This window comes from Diceros bicornis, chromosome 15 (assembly GCF_020826845.1).
Source record: "Diceros bicornis minor isolate mBicDic1 chromosome 15, mDicBic1.mat.cur, whole genome shotgun sequence".
In the NCBI taxonomy this organism is placed as follows: Eukaryota; Metazoa; Chordata; class Mammalia; order Perissodactyla; family Rhinocerotidae; genus Diceros; species Diceros bicornis.
Genome location: NC_080754.1, coordinates 6041654 through 6061459, shown reverse-complemented (window position 1 = coordinate 6061459; position 19806 = coordinate 6041654). Strand labels below are relative to the sequence as shown.

At 36.5% G+C, this 19806-nt stretch overlaps 1 protein-coding gene across 5 annotated transcripts in view; it reads left to right on the top strand.

The window, feature by feature from the left end:
* The window catches only part of SENP7 (SUMO specific peptidase 7), a 136591-nt gene that overhangs the window by 28253 nt on the left and 88532 nt on the right, over positions 1 to 19806 (top strand). For all 5 annotated transcript variants that reach the window (XM_058555706.1, XM_058555705.1, XM_058555704.1 and 2 more), the window contains exon 4: positions 7996 to 8093. In XM_058555706.1, coding sequence (XP_058411689.1) covers positions 7996 to 8093 — 98 coding nt within the window. The remainder of the gene's footprint in view (positions 1 to 7995; positions 8094 to 19806) is intronic.

Sequence of the window (19806 nt, the reverse complement as noted above, 5' to 3'; positions counted from 1 at the left end):
AGCTATGTATTCTGTTCTGTTGATCTAGTTTTCTGTTCTTTTGTTAATACACTATCTTAGTTACTGTAAGGTAAGTTTTGAAGTTGTGAGTGTCAGTCTTTCGAGTTTGTTTTTCTTCAATATTGTATTGGTTATTCCGGGTCTTTAGCCTTTCTATTTAAAATTTAGAATCAGTTTCTTGATGTTCACAAAATAACTTGCTGGGATATTGATTGGAATTTTGTTGACTCTATAGATCAAGTTGGGAAGAACTGACATCTTGACAATATTGAGTCTTCCATGTACATGGAATATCTCTCTATTTATTTAGATCTTTGATATTTTTCATGGGAGTTTTGTAGTTTTCCTCATAGAGTTTATACATATTTTGTTAGATTTGTACATAAGTATTTAATTTTTTTAGTGCTAATGTCAATGGTATTGTGTTTTTAATTTCAAATTACAATTGTTCATTACTTTCATATAAGAAAGCAATTGACTTTCATATATTCATCTTGTTTCCTGTGCCATTGCTGTAATTGCTTATTAATTCAAAGAGTTTTTTTTTTTTAATTGATTCTTTGGGCTGTTCTACATAGACAATTATGTCATCTCAAATAAAAGTTGTATTTTTTCCTTCCCAGTCTGTATGTCTTTTATTTCCTTTTCTTGTCTTATTGCATTATTTAGGACTTCCAGTATGAGATTGAATAGGAGTGGTGAGAGGGAATATTCTTGCTTTGTTCTTTTTTTTTTGGTGAGGAAGATTGGCCCTAAGCTAACATCTGTTGCCAATCTTCCTCTTTTTGCTTGAGGAATATTGTTCCTGAGCTATCTGTGGCAATCTTCTTCTATTTGGTATGTGGGACGCCGTCACACCATGGCTTGATGAGTGGTATGTAGGTCCGTGCCTGGGATCTCAATCCGCGAACCCTGGGCCACCAGAGTGGAGTGCACGAACTTAACCACTATGCCATTGGGTCATCCCCTCTGGCTTTGTTCTTGATCTTAGCATGAAAGCATCTGGTTTCTAACCATTAAGTATGATGTTAGCTGTAGGTTTGTTGTAGATGTTTTTTATGACATTGAGAACATTCCCCTCTATTCCTAGTTTGCTGGGAGTTTTTTAAAAAAAATCATAAATGGCTTTTGGATTTTGTCAGATGTTTTTTCTGCATCCATTGATAAGATCATTTGATTTTTTCTTCTTTAGCTTGTTGACATTAATAGATTTTCTAATGTTTAACCAGCATTGCATACTTGAAATAAATCTCACTTGTTCATGATGTATAATTCTTTTTTTTTTTTTTTTTTTGTGAGGAGATCAGCCCTGTGCTAACATCCGCCAATCTTCCTCTTTTTTTGCTGAGGAAGACGGCCCTGGGCTAACATCTGTGCCCATCTTCCTCCACTTTATATGGGACGCCGCCACAGCATGGCTTGCCAAGCAGTGCATCGGTGCGCGCCCGGGATCCGAACCAGCGAACCCCGGGCCGCCGCAGCGGAGCGCGCGCACTTAACCGCTTGCGCCACCGGGCCGGCCCCGATGTATAATTCTTTTTATACATTGTTGGATTTGATTCTGTTGAGAATTTTTGCATCTGTGTTCATAAGAGATACGGTATAGTTTTCCTTTCTTGTATTTTTCTGGTTTTGGTATTAAGGTAATGCTGGCCTCATAGAATGAGTTTGAAAGTGTTCCTTTGCTTCTGTTTTCTGGAAGAGATTGTAGAGAATTTGTACAATTGCTTCCTTAAATGTTGGTAGAATTTACCAGGGAACCAGTCTGGGCCCAGTGCTTTCTATTTTGGAAGGTATTAAATATTGATTCAGTTTCTTTAATAGATGTGGGCCTATTTGGATTATGTATTTCTCCTGTGTAAGTTTTGATAGATTGTGTCTTTTAAGGTATTGGTCCATTTCATCTCAGTTATCAAATTTCTGGGCACAGAGTTGTTCATAACATTTCTTTATTCTTTTTATATAATATCCATGGGATCGGTAGTGATTACCTCTCTTTCATTTCTGATATTAGTAATTAGTGTCTAATATTTTTTTCTTAGTTAACTTGGGTAGGGGCTTATCAATTTTATTGATCTTTTCAAAGAACCAACTTTTGGTTTTGTTGATTTTCTCTATTGAGTTTCTGTTTTCAATTTCATTGATTTCTGCTTTATTTTTCTTTCTTTTCTTCTGCTTACTTTGCAATTAATTTGCTCCTCTTTTTCTGTTTTCCAAAGCTGGAAGTTTCGATTATTGATTTTAGAATTGTCTCCTTTTTTAATACATGCATTTAATGTTATAAATTTCTCTCTAAGCGTGTGAGCTTGAGAAGAATGTGTATTCTTCTGTCTTTAGATGAATTATTCTATAAACGTTATTTAAATCCAGTTGATTGATGGTGGTGTTCAGTTCAGCTATGTCCTTATTGATTTTCTGCCTGCTGGATCTGTCTGTTTCTGATAGAGGGGTATTGAAGTCTTCAACTATGATTTTGGATTCATCTCTTTGTCCTTTTATTTCTGTCAGTTTTTGCCTTATGTATTTTGGTGTTCTCTTGTTAGGTACATATGCATTAAGAATTCTTATGTCTTTTTAGAGAATTGACCCTTTTATCATTATGTAATATTCCTCTTTATCCCTGTATCCCAAAAATTTGATAATTTTTCTTCCTCTGAAGTCTGCTTAGTCTGAAATTAATATAGCTCCTTTAGCTTTCTTTTGATCTGTGTTAGAATGTTATATCTTTCTTCATCCCTTTATTTTTAATCTATTTGTCTTTATATTTAAAGTGAGTTTATTGTATACATTGTATAGTTGGGGTCTTTTTCTTTTATTATAGATTGATTTTTGAATATTGAAGCACCTTTCTGTCCTGGAATAAACCCTAATTCGTCATGTTGTATTATTCTCATATTGCTGGTTTTGATCTGCTAATTTTTTGTCTATGCTTATCAGGGATATTGGTCTTTAGTTTTCTGTTCGCATACTATTGTTCTATGGATTTGGTGTCACTGTAATGCTTGCCTTATAGAATGATTTGGAAATTTTTCCCTTCTCTTCTAGTTAATGGAATAGATTGTATAGAATTCATTTTATATCTTTCTTACATGTTTGTTTGAATTGCTAGGAAAACTGTCCGGGCCTACAGGGGCTGGAGGTTAGTGGGAGGGAGGGTGGCAGCTGTGTTTATAAAGGGGTAGCAGAAAGGATCTATGTGACACAACTGTTCTGTATTTTGACCTTGGTTTTGGTCACAGAGATGTGCACATATAATAAAATTGCATAGAACTGAATACACACACAAATGTATGCATGTAAAACAGGTGAAATCTTGTTAAGGTCATGGATTGAATCAATGTCAATTTTCTGGTTATCATATTGTTCTGTAGTTATGCAAGGTGTTAGCGTTGGGGAAAACTGGTTGAAGAGTACATAGGATTCCCCAGACATTCACCCTAGTTCATCCAGTTATTCAGCAGTTATTGGTTAGCAAATAATTTCAGCTTTTCTTTTCTGATGAGTGTTTTCAATGTTGGTGTTACATGTTGCTTACTTTTGAAATTAGACGAAGAGTCAATAGAGTTGAAATCCTGATATAACAGTTAAATCTTGACCAGTAATCTCAATTCGTCGGAAAGTGATCGTGCATCTTTATTACAATAAGCTCTGATAGGGATAAGTGGTTGTGAGCAAAGCCAATATTTTTTTCAGAACGCACCTTTGGCTCCTTTTTAGTATCTAAGGAAGTACTCAGTTGAGACTGTGAACCTCACACCACTTAGAATGTATTCAGAATTGATTTTGTCCAAGAAAAATCTCAGTCAAGTTCCTATGGAACAGTTGATTTTAATTATCATAATATTTTATTTTGGTGTCCTTGCCAGAATGAGAGCTTCAAAATTAGGTAACTAAATGATTTGATCCTGTCTATAAACAAAACAAAGTCTTTTATTCTTCTAAAAGCCTTTTTCATATTTCAATTAAAATTATTCATACTATTTCAACCTTCCTGTTTATGATCAGATAGCTTTCAAAATATTATGTGAATAAATTCCCATTTATAATCAAATTATGGGAGAATTTTTTGTTATCTGATTTTTTATTTTTCAGAGATAGCATATAATAGGTTCATAGACTAAATGAAAAACAAATTGTATCTGTGAAAAATACAAATTATTACCCAGCCTGCAGTTCTAATCAATTTTTTATGAGAAAATATATAAATACTTCAGTGTGAAATTAAATATAAGAAACAACTTATCAAAATCTAAGTTACTTTTTGTTTTCCTTTGATAACATCTCCAGATATACTCCAGGTTACCCTTGGATAGGGTAGGATTGGAAAGGGCATTAAAACATCTTACTGTTATTTGGAATTAATAAAATTTTAATTAATTCCCCTCCTCTCCTATTGTTATCTTCAGTTTGTCTCAGTGTTTCATTTTTGTAATATTTTAAACTTCTTATTCTTTTTCTCTCCTCTTTAGTGGGAATAATGTTTCTTTTCTGTGCAGAATATGAGGCTCAAAGACTAGTACTTTCATCATTTTGCAAATATAGGCAAAACTGTATTACAATGTGGGGGGGGGTACAAAAAACTCAATAACATAAAATGTGAAGGTTGCATTTACTGTGAGATTAGTGCAACAGTTACGGGAACTAGTTGGCCAATAGTTCTGAGAGTTCAGCTCGTGAGCCAAATCATTCCCAGTCCTGGTTGCAGTTTGATATAAACCAATAATATAATTTATTGTGAGAAGCGTTATCAGTAATAGGGATATATAAAATGTATAATATTATCACAGAAGAGACACTGATATACTCTTGTAGGGGTGAGAAGGCCTCATAGGTGGTACTAGATTGGGGCTTAATGGACAGGGAGAACTGGGCAAGGCAAAAGCACATTCTAGTAAGATGAAACATGTACAGAGAGATGTTGAAGGATGAAACTGTATGGCACTCTCAGGGAACTGCAAATAGGTTAGTATTGTCAGAATACACGATTCACGGGAGGCAGAAGTAAGAAATGAGAACTCAATTCTTTTTTTTTTCCTCCTTTAGATAGTGGGGAACATTTAGGAATTTAAGTAAGAGAATGACATCAGATTTGCATTTTTAAAAGATTTAACTTTCATGATGGAGGGATGCTGGATTGGAGGGAGAAGAGAACATTGGTAGGGAATTCCATTAGGAGAACATTACAAGAGTCCAGGTCAGAAATAAGAAGAGGCAGAACTAAGACAGTGATAGTGAAAATAGAGAAAAGATGTATTTTTAATCTACATAGTTATATTGATACATTTACATTTTGTCATGAAATGGGAGTGACAAATGTGTTTAGGTTGATATCTTGATAGGAAAGATTTCTGAGAATTTGTATAATTTAGAATTACAGCGTTGGGAGGAGCATAGGCTTTATGACAGACTTGGGTTCATTGATCAAGTTTATTCTCTGAGCTTCACTTCCCTCTTATAAAGTGATGTGTTTTATGCTATGCAGGGCTGTGGTGATAATGAGATAACATAATGCCTGGAGAATTAAAAAGATAATGTTTATTGAGGGCTGTCATGTTCAAGACAGTGTTTTGTTTTGTTTTTAATTACTTAAAAAAAGTTTTTTTTTAATCTTTTAAAAGTTTATTTTAAATTAGGGTAAAATACACATAACATGAAATTATTGTCTTAACCATTTTAAGGGTACAGTTCGCTGGCATTTAGTACATTGATGCTGTTGTGTACTATACTACCATCGATCTCTAGAACTCACACTCTCTACCCTCACACTACTATCATATTTACAACATTTATGACAACAGATGTGTGTGCGTTTTCTCCCACCAAGCGATCCTCTGCAACACCAGCTGGGTGTCTTACAGTTTAACTCAATTGGGACACCATCTGCCTGGAGATAGTGTCAGATCCCACAGGTTAGGGGCTCAGTCCCACAAGACTGCTCCCACCCCACTTCTGATGCCAATCACAAGTCCAGGTTGTCACCTGTGCTTCTGACCTACTGGCTTTAAATCTGAGGTTCCCATAACCCCTTTCTCAGGTTCGATTAATTTATGCTTGAGGGGCCCATGACCCCTTCCTCAGGTTCAATTAATTTATGCTAGAGTAGCTCACAGAACTCAAGAAAACACCTTGACCAGTTTATTAGAGGATATGATAAAGGATACATTTGAAGAATCAGGTGAAGAGATGCCTGGGGTGAGGTCTGGGAGGGTCCCGAGTGCAGGAGCTGCTGTTCCTGTGGAATTGGGGTACGTCACCCTCCTGGTACCTGGATGTGTTCACCAATCTGAAAGCTCTCCAAACCCCATACTCTTGGGATTTTTATGGAGGCTTCCTCATGTAGGCATGATCGATTATTAACTCTATTTCCAGCCCCTCTCCCCTCTCTAGTGAATTGGGGGCAGGGCTGAAAATTCCAGGCTTTGAATCTTGGCTTAATCATTCTGGTGACCAGCCCTCATCCAGCACCCCACCCAGAGTCATCTGATTAGTACAAAAGACACTCCTGTCACCCAGGAAATTACAAGTGTTTCAGGATCCCTGTGTCAGGAATCGGGGTCAAAGACCAACTATAACAAAACATATTCCTGTAACCCAGGAAATTACAAGTGTTTTAGGAGCTCTTTGCCAGGAACTGGGGGCAGAGACCAATATATGTATTTTCTGTTATCTCACGGTTGTCAAGGTTCATCCATGTTTTAGCATGTGTCAGAATTTCCTTCCTTTTTAAGGCTGAATAATATTCCGTTATAGGTATATACCACATTTTGTTTATCCATTTATCCATTGATGGGACACTTGAGTTGCTTCTACCTTTTAGCTGTTGTAAACAATGCTGCTGTGAACATGGGTGTACAAATATCTCTTTGAGGAAGACAGTGTTTTAAACTTATTATGTATATAGTCATCATGCATCCTTGTGAGATAGCTACTATTGTTGTGTTTTCAGATAAGGAAACTAATGCATAGAGAAGATAATTTATTTGCCTAGGTTCACATGGTATATTAAATAAGTTAATTGTAACTTTTTTTCTAGTCATATTAAATCTAAATCCTGTTAATACGATGTCTGACTCTTTCCTCAAGTTTTCCATGCAGCAGTTCATAGGGAACCGGTTCTAATCCCTTTCAATTGTTAAAAATGCAATTACTTTAGAATCACAGACACTATTTAACTTTGCATGTAATAATTTTTATTATTTCCTTCAAACATATTCAGAATTTTTTTTTCCTTTGGTGAGGGAGATTGGCCAGGAGCTAACATCTGTTGCCAGTCTTCCTCTTTTTTTGTGTGTGTGCGAGGAAGATTAGCCCTGAGCTAACATCCAATGCCAATCCTCCTCTTTTTGCTGTGGAAGATTGGCCCTGGGCTAACATCTGTGCCCATCTTCCTCTACTTTATATGGGATGCCACCACAGAGTGGCCTGACAAGTGGTGCGTCGGTGCGCGCCTGGGATCCGAACCTGCAAACCCCGGGCCGCTGCAGTGGAGTGTGCGCACTTAACTGCTGAGCCACCGGGCTGGCTCTTATCTTTCTCTTTCTTTTGCTGAGGAAGATTGGCCCTGAGCTAACACCTGTGCCCATCTTCCTCTATTTTATACATAGGACACTGCCACAGCATGGCAGTACCTAGGTCTGCGACTGGGATCCACACCTGTGAACCCAGGGCCACATAAGCAGAGTGCGCCGACTTAACCACTATGCCACCGTGCTGGCCCCAGAATTTTTAATAGTTATGTAAGCTTTGGAATCTCAAAATGTTGATTTCCTGTCTAAAGTTGCCCTGACACTTTTAAATGTCTTCCTTCTATTTTTTGGTGGACTTATACTTCTGCACTAGCAAAAGAGCCAGGTATTTTGTAGATTGCACTTTTCTTTTTCTCTGTGAACTACTATGAATTTGGCTGTCTTGAATTTCTAAATAAAAAGAAAATTTAAGTGCCTCTTAATTATTGTATTACTATGTTTATTATTAAAATTCCATTTTTTGTTCTAGTGGAAAAGAAGCCTGAGAAATAAGGTCTTCTCTCTAGACCATCAAAGTAAAAAAGGTGTCTGTGGCCGTCCTGTTGCTTCTAAGACATCACCAGAAAGGTAAGATACATGTGTATGTGTGACATAGGATGAGCTTATACTATATAGAAATAGTGTGACCATGGGTGATTCATTTAATCTCTTTGGGTCTCAATTACCACAACTTTAAAATATAGGAATTGAATTCAGTGACCTCTAAGGCTCTTTCCAAGCTCTAACTGTCTGTGCTTCTAAGTCATCCTAATTCCTTGTTTTTGTGCATTCAGAACATTTTGATAGGCTTTAGCTGATAAAGCAAGAGTTAGATATATATAGACTGATTAAAATGCTTGATTTATCATTTGTGCTCTCCAGTGAAATCTTTGGTCCTGTACAACTGTGGTCCTATAGTCATAGTATTAGTGAATTGTGGATATACTGGAATTAAATATCTGGGAGATTCAAATTGCAATTATTGTCAGAAGGAATTTGGAACATTTCAGGGTTGGACATCAGTAAAGGATTAAAAAGTTGTTATTTTACAAAAGGGTATTGAATTTTCTTTTTTAGAATAGTGAATGAATAAAAAAATGACAGCAAAGTAAAAATTATGATTATTAGGAGATCATATACAATAGGAGACTAATTGGAGTTCTTGAATTTATGTCAGAGCACTCTATAAGCTACTTGGTCTTATTCTCCCCTTTCAGATAAATTGTCTGTAGGAAATAAACATATCGGTGACTCCATATCCCTACCAATACTTATTTTCCTTCCCTTCTTCCTTCCCTCCCTTCTTTCCTTCTGTAGATGTCTTAGTGGGTGTGAAATGGTATCTCATTGTGGTTTTGGTTTGCATTTCCCAATGACATTGAGTGTCTTTTCATGTGCTTACTGGTCATTTGTACATCTGCTTTGGAGAAAGGTCTATTTAGGTCTTTTGCCCATTTTTTTTTTTTTTTTTTTTTGCTGAGGAAGATTTGCCCTAAGCTAACATCTGTTGCCAATCTTCCTCTTTTTTTGCTTGAGGAAGATTAGCCTTGAGCTAACATCTGTGCCAGTTGTTCCTCTATTTTGTACGTGGGTCACTGCCACAGCATGGCTTGATGAGTGGTGTAGGTCTGCACCGGGGAACCAAACGTGGGCCACCGAAGCGGAGCTCGCTAAACTTAACCACTAGGCCGTGGGGCCGGCCCCTCCTTTGCCCATTTTTAAATTGTGTTGTTTATCTTTTTGTTGAGTTGTAGGAGTTCTTTATATATTCTGGATACAAGTCCTTATCAGATATGTGATTTGCAAATATTTTCTCCCATTCAGCTTTTCACTTTCTTGGTGGTATCCTTTGAAGCACAAAAGTTTTTTCATTTTGGTGAAGTCCCATTTATCTATTTTTATTTTGTTGCTGTGCTTTTGTTGTCATATCTAAGAAACTGTTACCTAATCTGAAGTCATGATGATTTACTCCTGTGTTTTCTTCTAAGAGGTTTATAGTTCTAGCTCTTAGATTAAGGTCTTTTATTCATTTTGAGTTAATTTTTGGGTATGGTATGAGATAGGCATCCAAATTTATATTTTTGTTTGTGAATATGCAATTGTCCCAGCACCATTTATTGAAAAGATACCAATTTTCTTGGTACCTTTGTCAAAAATCAGTTGACTATAAATATAAGGGTTTATTTTGGGATTCGGAATTCTAGTTCATTGATCTATATGTCTGTCCTTATGCCAGTACCACTGTGTCTGGATTACTGCAACTTTGTACTAAGTTTTGAAATTGGGAAGTGTGAGTCTTCCAACTTTGTTGTATTTTTCAAGATTATTTTGGTCATTCTGGATTCCTTGCATTTTCAGTTCAATTTTAGAATGGAGTTGTCAATTTTAATGAAAAAGCCAACAAGGATTTTGATAGAGGATGTGTTGAATCTGTAGACCAATTTGGGGAGTATTGCCATCTGAACAATATTGTCTTCCAATTCATGAATGTGAAATATCTTTTCATTTATTTAGGTCCTCTTCAATATCTTTCAACAGTGTTGTGTAGTTTTTGGTGTGGTTTGGACTTTTTTTGTTAAGTTTATTTCCAAATATTTTCTTTTTTCTTGATATGGAATTTTTAAAAAATTTTATCTTCAGACTGTTCATTGCTGGTATATAGGAATTCTGTTGATTTATGTATGTTGACTTTATATGTTGTAATCTTGTTTAAGTCTTATTAGTTCTACAAGTTTTTAGTAGATTTTGTGGAATTTAGTATATACAAAATCATGTCATCTGCAAATAAAGACAGTTTTACTTCTTCTTTTCCAACTAGATGCCTTTGCTTTTTTCCCTTGCCTAATTATCCTGGCTAGAACATCTAGTACGGTGTGGAATAGAGGTGGTGAGAGTGGAGATCTTTGTTTTGTTCCCACTCTCAGAGGGAAAGCATTCAGTATTTCACCATAAAGTATGATGTTAGCTATAGGTTTTTTGTAGATGCTCTCCCGTGGTTTGAATGTTTGTGGCCTCACAAAATTCATATGTTGAAATCCTAATGCTCAGTGGTACGGTATTTGGAGTGGGGCCCCTGGGGGGGTGCTTAAGTCATGAGAGTGGAGCCCTCATGAATAAGATTAGTGCTCTGATAAAAAAGAGACCCTGCTGAGCTTGCTAGTCCTTTCCACCATGTGAGGACACAGTGAGAAGTCGGCAGTCTGCAGCCCAGAAGAGGGCCTTCACCAGAGCCCGACCGTGCTGGCTGGCACCCTGATCTTGGACTTCACAGTCTCCAGAACTGTGAGAAATAAATGTTTGTTGTTTATAAGCTGCCCAGTCTGTGGTATTTTGTTATAATAGCCTGAACAGACTAAAATATGCCCTTTTTCATGTTGAGGAAGTTCTCTTGCTAATTTGTTGGAGGATTTTTATCATGAATGTGTGTTGGAGTTTGTCAAATGCCTTTTCTGCATTTATATCATGTAATTTGTATTCTTTATTAATATAATATTTTACATAAATTGATTTTTAGATCTTAAACCAACTTTGCCTTTCTGGGATAAATTCCACTTCATCCTGATTTATGATCCCATTTATATGTTGCTGGGTGCAGTTTGCTAGGATTTTATTGAAGATGTTTATGTTTGTATTCAGAAGAGTAATTTGTCTGTCGTTTTCTTATGTTGTCTTTGTCTGGCTTTGGAATCAGGCTAATACTGGCCTTGTAGAAGGAGTTGGAAATATTCTCTTTTCCTTTGTTTTCTGGAAGAGTTTTTGGAGGATTGGTATTAATTCTTCTTTAAATGTTTGATAAAATTCACCAGTGAAGCCATCTGGTCATCAGCCTAGTGTGTGTGTGTGAAGTTTTCAAATGACAAATTCAAATTTTTGCTTTTTATAGCTCTATTCAGATTTTCTATTTTTTTATGAGTCACTTTTGGTAGCTTGTGTCTTTCTAGGAATTTGTGCATTTTATGTAAGTTATCTAATTGGTTGGCATACATTTGTTCATAGTATTCTCTTATAATCTTTTTAATTTCTGTGATATTAGTGATGACCCCTCTTTCATTCCTGGCTTTTGTAATTTGAGTCTCCTCTCTCTCTCTTTTTTAGTCTACCTAAAGATTTGTTAATTTTGTTGATCTTTTCAAAGAACCAACTTTTGGTTTCATCAATTTTCTCTATTGGTTTTCTATATTCTATTTTATTTGTTTCCACTATAATCTTATTTTTTTGTTCTCCTTGTTTTGGACATAGTTTGTGCTTATTTTTCTAATTTCTGAAAGTGTGTGTTTAGGTTATTGATTTGAGCTCTGTCTTTTCTTTTTTTTTTTTTCAGATTTTCTTTTGCTCTTTTTTTTTTTTTTTTGTGAGAAAGATCAGCCCTGAGCTAACACCCGTGCTAATGCTCCTCTTTTTGCTGAGGAAGACCGGCTCTGAGCTAGCATCTATTGCCAATCCTCCTGCTTTTTTTCCCCCAAAGCCCCAGTAGATAGTTGTATGTCATAGTTGCACATCCTTCTAGTTGCTGTATGTGGGACGTGGCCTCAGCATGGCTGGAAAAGCGGTGTGTCGGTGCGCGCCCGGGATCCGAACCCGGGCTGCCAGTAGCGGAGCACGCGCACTTAACCGCTAAGCCAGGGGGCTGGCCCTGTCTTCTTTTCTAATATAGGCATTTACTATTTTAAATTTCTTCTAAGCACTACGTTAGCTGCATCTCATAAATTGTGGCATGTTGTGATTTTCTTTCCTTTAATCGCAAAAGTATTTTCAAGTTTCTGGTATGATTTCTTTGACCCATTTGTTATAAAAATGTGTATTGTTTAATTTCTACATATTTTTAAATTCAAAGATTTCCTTCTGTTAATTTTTTTATTGACATATAGTTGACATATAACATTATATTAATTTCAGGTTCACAACATAATGATTCGATATTTGTATATTTTGTGAAATGATCACCACAATAAGTCTAGTTAATATCCATCACCACACATAGTAACAAATTGTTTTTTCTTGTGATGAGAACTTTTAAGATTAACTCCCTTAGCAACTTTCAAATGTACAGTACAGTATTATTAACTATAGTCTTCATGCTGTACATTACATCCCCATGACTCATTTATCTTGTTGTTAATTTTTAATTGAATTTCATTGTGGTCTGAGAACGCTTTATATGGTTTTACTTCTTGTAAATTTATTGAGGTTTATTTTATGGCCTAGTGTATGGTCTTTCTTGGAGAATGTTCTTTGGGTTTGAGAAGAGTGTGTATTCTGTTCCTATTTGGTGGTGTATTCTATAGACGTCTGTTAGATTGAGTTGGTCGATAGTGTTATTCAGGCCTTCTGTATCCTTGAGGATTTTCTGTCTAGTTGTTCTATCCATTATCAAGACTAGGGTTTTGAAGTATTGAACTATTATTGTTGAATTGTTAATTTCTCCCTTCTGTTTTGTCAGTTTTTACTTAATGTGTTTTGTGGTCCTGTTTTTATGTATATATATATTTATAATTGGTATATTTTCCTGATGAACTAACCCTTTTATCATTGAAATCTCCCTTATTGTCTCTACAAACTTTTTATTTTTTTGCCTTTAAGTCTATTTTGTCTGATATTGATATAGCCACTCCACCTGTCTTAAGGTTGCTGTTTGCATGGTATACCTTTTTCCATCCTTTTACTTTGAATCTATTTATTTCTTTGAATCCAAACTGTGTCTCTTGGAGGTATATAAGGGTTTTCTACCAAGGGTATATACCAAGGGTTTTCTACATATAAGATGATACCATATGTTAACAGAGATAATTTTACTTCTTCCTTTTCAATTTGGGTGTCTTTTTTTTTTCTTTTTCTTGTCTAATTGTCTAGAACTTCCAGTGCTATGTTGAATAGAAATGGTGAAAGCGGGCATCCTTTTCTTGTTCCTGATCTAAGAGGAAAAGGTTTCAGTCTTTCACCATTACGTATGATATTTACTTGCGTTTTTCATATATGGCTTTTATTATGTTGAAGTAGTTTCCTTCTATTCATAGTTTCTTGAGTGTTTTTATCATGAAAGGATAGTGAACTTTGTCAAATGCTTTTTTGTATCAATTGGGATGATCCTGTGTTTCTTTCCCTTCATTCTGTTAATGTGGTTTTTACATTGACTGATACTTGTATGTTGAACCATCCTTGCATTTAAGGAATAAACCTTACTTTGTCACGGTATATAATCTGTTTTTTTTCCTGGTGAGGAAGCTTGGCCCTGAGCTAACATCTGTTGCCAATCCTGCTCTGTTTTGCTGAGGAAGATTGGCTCTGAGCTATCATCCATGCCCATCTTCCTCCCTTTTGTATGTGGGACACCGCCACAGCATGACGTGATGAGTGGTGTGTTGGGCCGCACCCGGGATTTGAACCTATAAACCCTGGGCCGCCAAAGCAGAGCGTGTGAACTTAACCACTCTGCCACTGGGCTGGCCCCCTGTATAATCTTTTTAATATACTGAATTTGGTTTGTTAGTATTTTGTTGAGGATTTGTGCATCAATGTTCATAAGGGATATTGGTCTTTAGTTTTCTTTACTTGTGGTGTGTTTGTCTGGCTTTGGTATGGGGTAATGCTGGCCTCATAGAATAAATTAGAAATTGTTCCCTTTGCTTCCATTTTTTGGAAAAGTTTGAGAAGGATCTGTGTTAGTTCTTCATTAATTGATTGTTGGAATTCACCAGTGAAACCATCAAGTCCAGGGCTTTTCTTTGTTGAGAGGTTTTTACTTACTGATTCAGTCACCTTACTAATTACAGGTATATTCAGATTTTCCACCTTACTAATTATGGATCTATTCATGATTCAGTCTTGGTAGGTTTTTTGTTTCTAGGAATTTATCCATTTTTTCTAGATTGTCCAATTTGTTGACATACAGTTGTTTATGGTACTCAATTATAATCCTTTTTCTTTCTGTAGAATTGTTAGTTATGTCTCCACTTTCATTTCTGATTTTAGTAATTTGTGTCTTCTTTTTTTTTTCAGTCCATCTAGCTAAAGGCTTGTTAATCTTTTTTAAAGAATCAACTTCTGGTTTCACTAATTTTCTCTATTGCTTTTCTATGCTGTGTATCATTTTCTCTGCTCTAATCTTTGTTATTTCTTTCCTTCTGTTAGCTTTGAGTTTAGTTTGTTCTTCTTTTTCTATTTCCTTAAATTGTAAAGTTAGATTGGTGATTTGAGGTCTTTTTTTGCTTTAATGTAAGCATTTATAGCTGCAAATTACCTTCTCAGCTCTGCTTTTGTTGTGTTCCATACATTTTTGTATGTTGTATTTTTGTTTTCATTCATCTCTTAAGTATTTTCTAATTTTCTTTGTGATTTCATCTTTGACCTATTGGTTGTTTAAGAGTGTGTTGTTTTGGGCTGGCCCCGTGGCTTAGCGGTTAAGTGTGCACGCTCCGCTACTGGCGGCCCAGGTTTGGATCCCGGGCGCGCACCGACACACCACTTGTCCTGCCATGCTGAGGCCGCATCCCACATACAGCAACTAGAAGGATGTGCAACTATGACATGCAACTATCTGCTGGGGTTTTGGGGGAAAAAAACCAAAAGGAGGAGGATTGGCAATAGATGTTAGCTCAGAGCTGGTCTTCCTCAGTAAAAAGAGGAGGATTAGCATGAATGTTAGCTCAGGGCTGATCTTCCTCAAAAAAAAAAAAAAAGAGTGTGTTGTTTAATTTCCACAAATCTGTGAGTTTTTGTTTTTTTTTTGTGAGGAGGACCAGCCCTGAGCTAACATCCAATGCCAATCCTCCTCTTTTTTGCTGAGGAAGACTGGCCCTGGGCTAACATCCATGTCCATCTTCCTCTATGTTATGTGGGATGCCGCCACAGCATAGCTTAACAAGCAGTGTGTTGGTGTGTGCCCGGGATCCAAACCGGCGAACCCTGGGCCGCCACAGCAGAACGCGTGCACTTAACCACTTGCGCCACCGGGCTGGCCCCAGATCTGTGAGTTTTTCATTTTTCCTTCTGTTATTAACTTCTAACTCTATTCCACTGTGGTCAGAGAAGATGCTTTGTGTGATATCTATCTTTCTAAATCTATTGAGACTTAATTTGTTTTCGAAAATATCTATCCTGGAGAATGTCCTGTGTGCCCTTGTGAAGCATGTGTATTCTGTTGTTGGATAGAGTGTTCTGTATATGTCAGTTAGATCTAGTAGGTTTCTTGTGTTGTTCAAGTCCTGTAATTCCTTCCTTATCTTCAGCTCTATCCATTATCGAGAGTGGGGTATTGAAGTCTCCAACTATTATTGTAGAACTATTTCTACTATTCTGTTAGTTTTTGCTTCATATATTTTGATGGTCTGTTATTAGGTTGTAAATGTTTCTAATGGTTGTATCTCCTAGCTGCATTATACCTTGTATTAACATATAATGTTCTTCTTTGTCTCTTATCTATTTTTTTTTTGTGAGGAGGATCGGCTCTGAGCTAACATCTGCCAGTCCTCCTCTTTTTGCTGAGGAAGACTGGCCCTGGCTAACATCCATGCCCATCTTCCTCCATTTTAATTTTTTTTTGTTTTTTAATTTTTTAAAATTTTTATTATTTTTTTTCTTTTTTGTTTGTTTTTTTTCTTTTTCTTCCTCCATTTTGTATGGGACGCCACCACAGCATGGCTTGCCAAGCAGTGCGTCGGTGCATGCCCTGGATCCAAACCGGCGAACCCCGGGCTGACACAGCGGAGCAGCGTGCTTAACTGCTTGTGCCACCGGGTTGGGCCCCATTGTCTCTTATCTTTTTTGATTTAAAGTCTGTTTTGTCTCATGTTAATAAAGCCAATCCTACTCTCTTTTGATAGTATTTGCATGAAATATCTTTTTCCATCCTTTCACTTTCAGTCTATTTGTGTCTTTGGATCTAATGTGGGTCTTGTGTAGACAGCATATAGTTGAATCATGTTTTTTTATTCATTCTGCCACTCTCTGTCTTTTGATTGAAGAGTTTAATCCAGTTACATTTAAAGTAATTATCAATAAGGAGTGACTTATTTCTGTCATTTTGCTATTTGTTTTCCATATGTCTTATAGCCTTTTTTGTCCCACCTTTCCTGTATTACTCTCTTTTTTGTTTGGTTGATTGTTTTGTAGTGAAATATTTAAATTCCCTTTTTGTTTCCTTTCTTTTTGAAGAAAAAAATAAGTCCAGTTTTTATTTTAAAGAATGCATTGACATTATACAAAAAATAAAGCAAGCAAGCGAGATTTAATCATGAAACTATTCAAAGAAATGACTCAATGACACTTGACCATTACTAATCTAGTCTCTTTACACACAGAGTATAAAGGACTAATCTCTCCAACTGTTAAGGGGTGTACCATATACTTCCCATATATGGACGTTAAAAGAAATCCTTCCCCTGGAAAACTATATCACTCAACAAATTCAGCAAAAGTAAATTCAGCCAAAGCTGAATTGAGACTAATGCATCTGGAATCAATAAACCTGGGCGGGATAACAACTTGGCACTTTCTGAGTGTGTGATCTGAGGCAAGACACTTAACCTCCTTAATTCTCAGTTTATTTCTGTTTCCTTTTGCATGGCTATTTTCTTTGTGGTTATCATGGGGATTACATTTAATATTCTAAAATTATAGTACTCTAATTTGAATCTCTACCTGCTTAACTTGACTAACATGTAAAAACTCTGTTCCTTTATAGTTCCTTTACCATCTCTTTCAGTTCTTGATGTCAAAAATTACATTTTTGTATATTTTATGCTCAAAACATAAACTAATAATTATTTTAAATGCATTTTTCTTTATATTATGTAGAAAACAAAATTTGGTGTTATAAACCAAAGTTGGAATAATACCAGCTTTTAGACTAATTTTTTTAAATATATTAGTCTGTTAAATCATGTAGAAAACAAGAAGTGGAGTTACAAACCAAAGTTATGAGGATAATAACTTTCATAATTGCCCATGTATTTACGTTTATCAAGATGTTTATTTATTCATATGGCATTAAGTTACTGTTGAGTGTTTTTTGATTTCACCTTGCAGGACTCCCTTGAGCATTTCTTGCAGGGTGGTTCTAGTGGTAAACAAACTTCATCAGCTTTTGTTTGTTTGGGAATGTCTTAATTTCTCCCTCACTCTTGAAGAAAAGTTTTGCCAGATATAGTGTTTTTGGTTGGCAGTTTTTTCTTTTAGAACTTTGAAAGTACTGGCCCATGGCCTTCTGGCCTCCAAAATTTCTAATGAGAAATCTCCTTATTATCTTATTGAGTGTCTCTTGTATGTGACAAATCACTTTTCTCTTGCTCCTTTAAAGATTATTTCTTAGTCTTTGTCTTTTATAATTTTATTTATTTATTTATCCCCCCCCCCAAAGCCCCAGTAGATAGTTAGTTGTATGTCACAGCTGCACATCCTTCTAGTTGCTGTATGTGGGATGTGGCCTCAGCATGGCCGGAGAAGCGGTGCCTTGGTGCGTGCCCCGGATCCGAACCTGGGCCTCCGGCAGCGGAGCACGCACACTTAACCGCTAAGCCACGGGGCCGGCCCAGTCTTTGTCTTTTAAAAGTTTGATTATAATGTATCTCAGAGTGGGTCTCTTTGAGTTTATCTCACTTGGAGTGTTTTGAACTTCTTGGATGCTTATATTCATGTCTTTCATCAAATTTGGGAAGTTTTCAGCCATTATTTCTTCAAATATTTTCTATGCCCCTTTTCTCTGTTTCTTTTCCTACTAGCACTCCTGCAATGTTTATGTTGGCCAACTTGATGGTGTCCCACATTCCCTTAGGCTCTGTTAATTTTTCTTCTATCTCTTTTCTTTCTATTCCTTGAAGTTGATAATTTCCATTGTCCTATCTTCAAGTTTGCTGATTTTTTCTCTCTTTCTTGGTAAATATTTGGTTGCTGCTGGCTCTGGGTTATTACACTCCCCTTTGTGAGTTTGTCCCTTTGTAAATAAAACTCTCTTGAATTATTTTAATTTGAGTATGCTATTTGATTTTTTTGTGTGTAGTCTTGACAAATACAGTGCCGGGTGCAAGTAATGCTCTCAGCCATCCCATGGTGTAGATATCGCTTATTCAAAGGCAAGTGACATAACTTCTAAGCCTTAGTTGTTTTTTTCTAAAATTGGGATGACAATCCTTAAGACATCTTTCCAAGTTTGCTGATTCTGTCTTCTGCCTGCTAAAATCCATTTTTGAATCCCTCTGGTGAATTTTTCATTTTAATTATTGTACTTTCAGCTCCAGAATTTCTTTTTGATTTCTCTTTAGGTGTCCTTTGTGATATTTCCATTTTGTTCATACATCATTTTCTTGACTTTCTTCAGATCGTCCTTCAGTTCTTTGAGCATCTTTTAAGATAGTTATTTTAAAGATTTAGTCTAGTGTATTTGCCATCAGGTCTTTTTCAGGATCAGTTTCTGTTTCTTTCCTTTTTCCTCTGAATGGGCCATGCTTTCTTGTTTCTTTGTATGCCTTGTGATTTTTTTTCATTGAAAACTGGACGTTTGAATCTAATAATGTGGTAACTTTGGAAATCAGATTCTTCCCCTTCCCCGGGGTTTACTGTTTTTTATTTTGTTTATTGTTCTTGTTTTTTTGATTCTCATAGGCTGTCTCTTTGTCAAAGTTCAGTGTGAGTTGTAAACTTAAGGTCTTCTCAGATCTTTTGGTTTTTTTTGAGGAAGATTGGCCCTGAGCTAACATCTGTTGCTGATCTTCCTCCCTTTTTTGTCCCCAAAGCCCCAGTAGATAGCTGTACGTCGTGGTTGTACATCCTTCTAGTTGCTCTATGTGGGATGCCACCTCAGCATGGCTTGATGAGCAGTGTGTAGGTCCGCACCCATGATCCGAACAGGTGAACCCTGGGCCGCCAAAGCGGAGCGTGCGAGCTTAACTGCTACGCCACAGGGCGGGCCCCTTCGGGTCTTTTTGAGTCTACATCTTTCCTTATGTATATGATTCCTTGTGTAACTTTCTTTCTTTCTTTTTGTTTTTTTGAGCTAACATCTGTGCTAGTCTTCCTCTATTTTGTATGTGGGATGCCACCACAGCGTGGCTTGATGAGCTGTGTGTAGGTCCCTGCCCGGGACCTGAACCTGCGAACCCCGGGCCACCAAAGTGGAGCACTTGAACTTGACTACTGTGCCACTGGGCTGGTCCCAGCTTGTGTAACTTTCTAATTTCCCCCTTTTTAGCAGTTGCTTTTGAATGTCCTAGTCTTTAATGTCTGGCTTCCAAAAGGGGGAAAAGAGAAAAATGAAGAGAGGAAAAAGGGGCACCATACTTTTAAATCCCTAGAAGTCACTTCTGCCAGA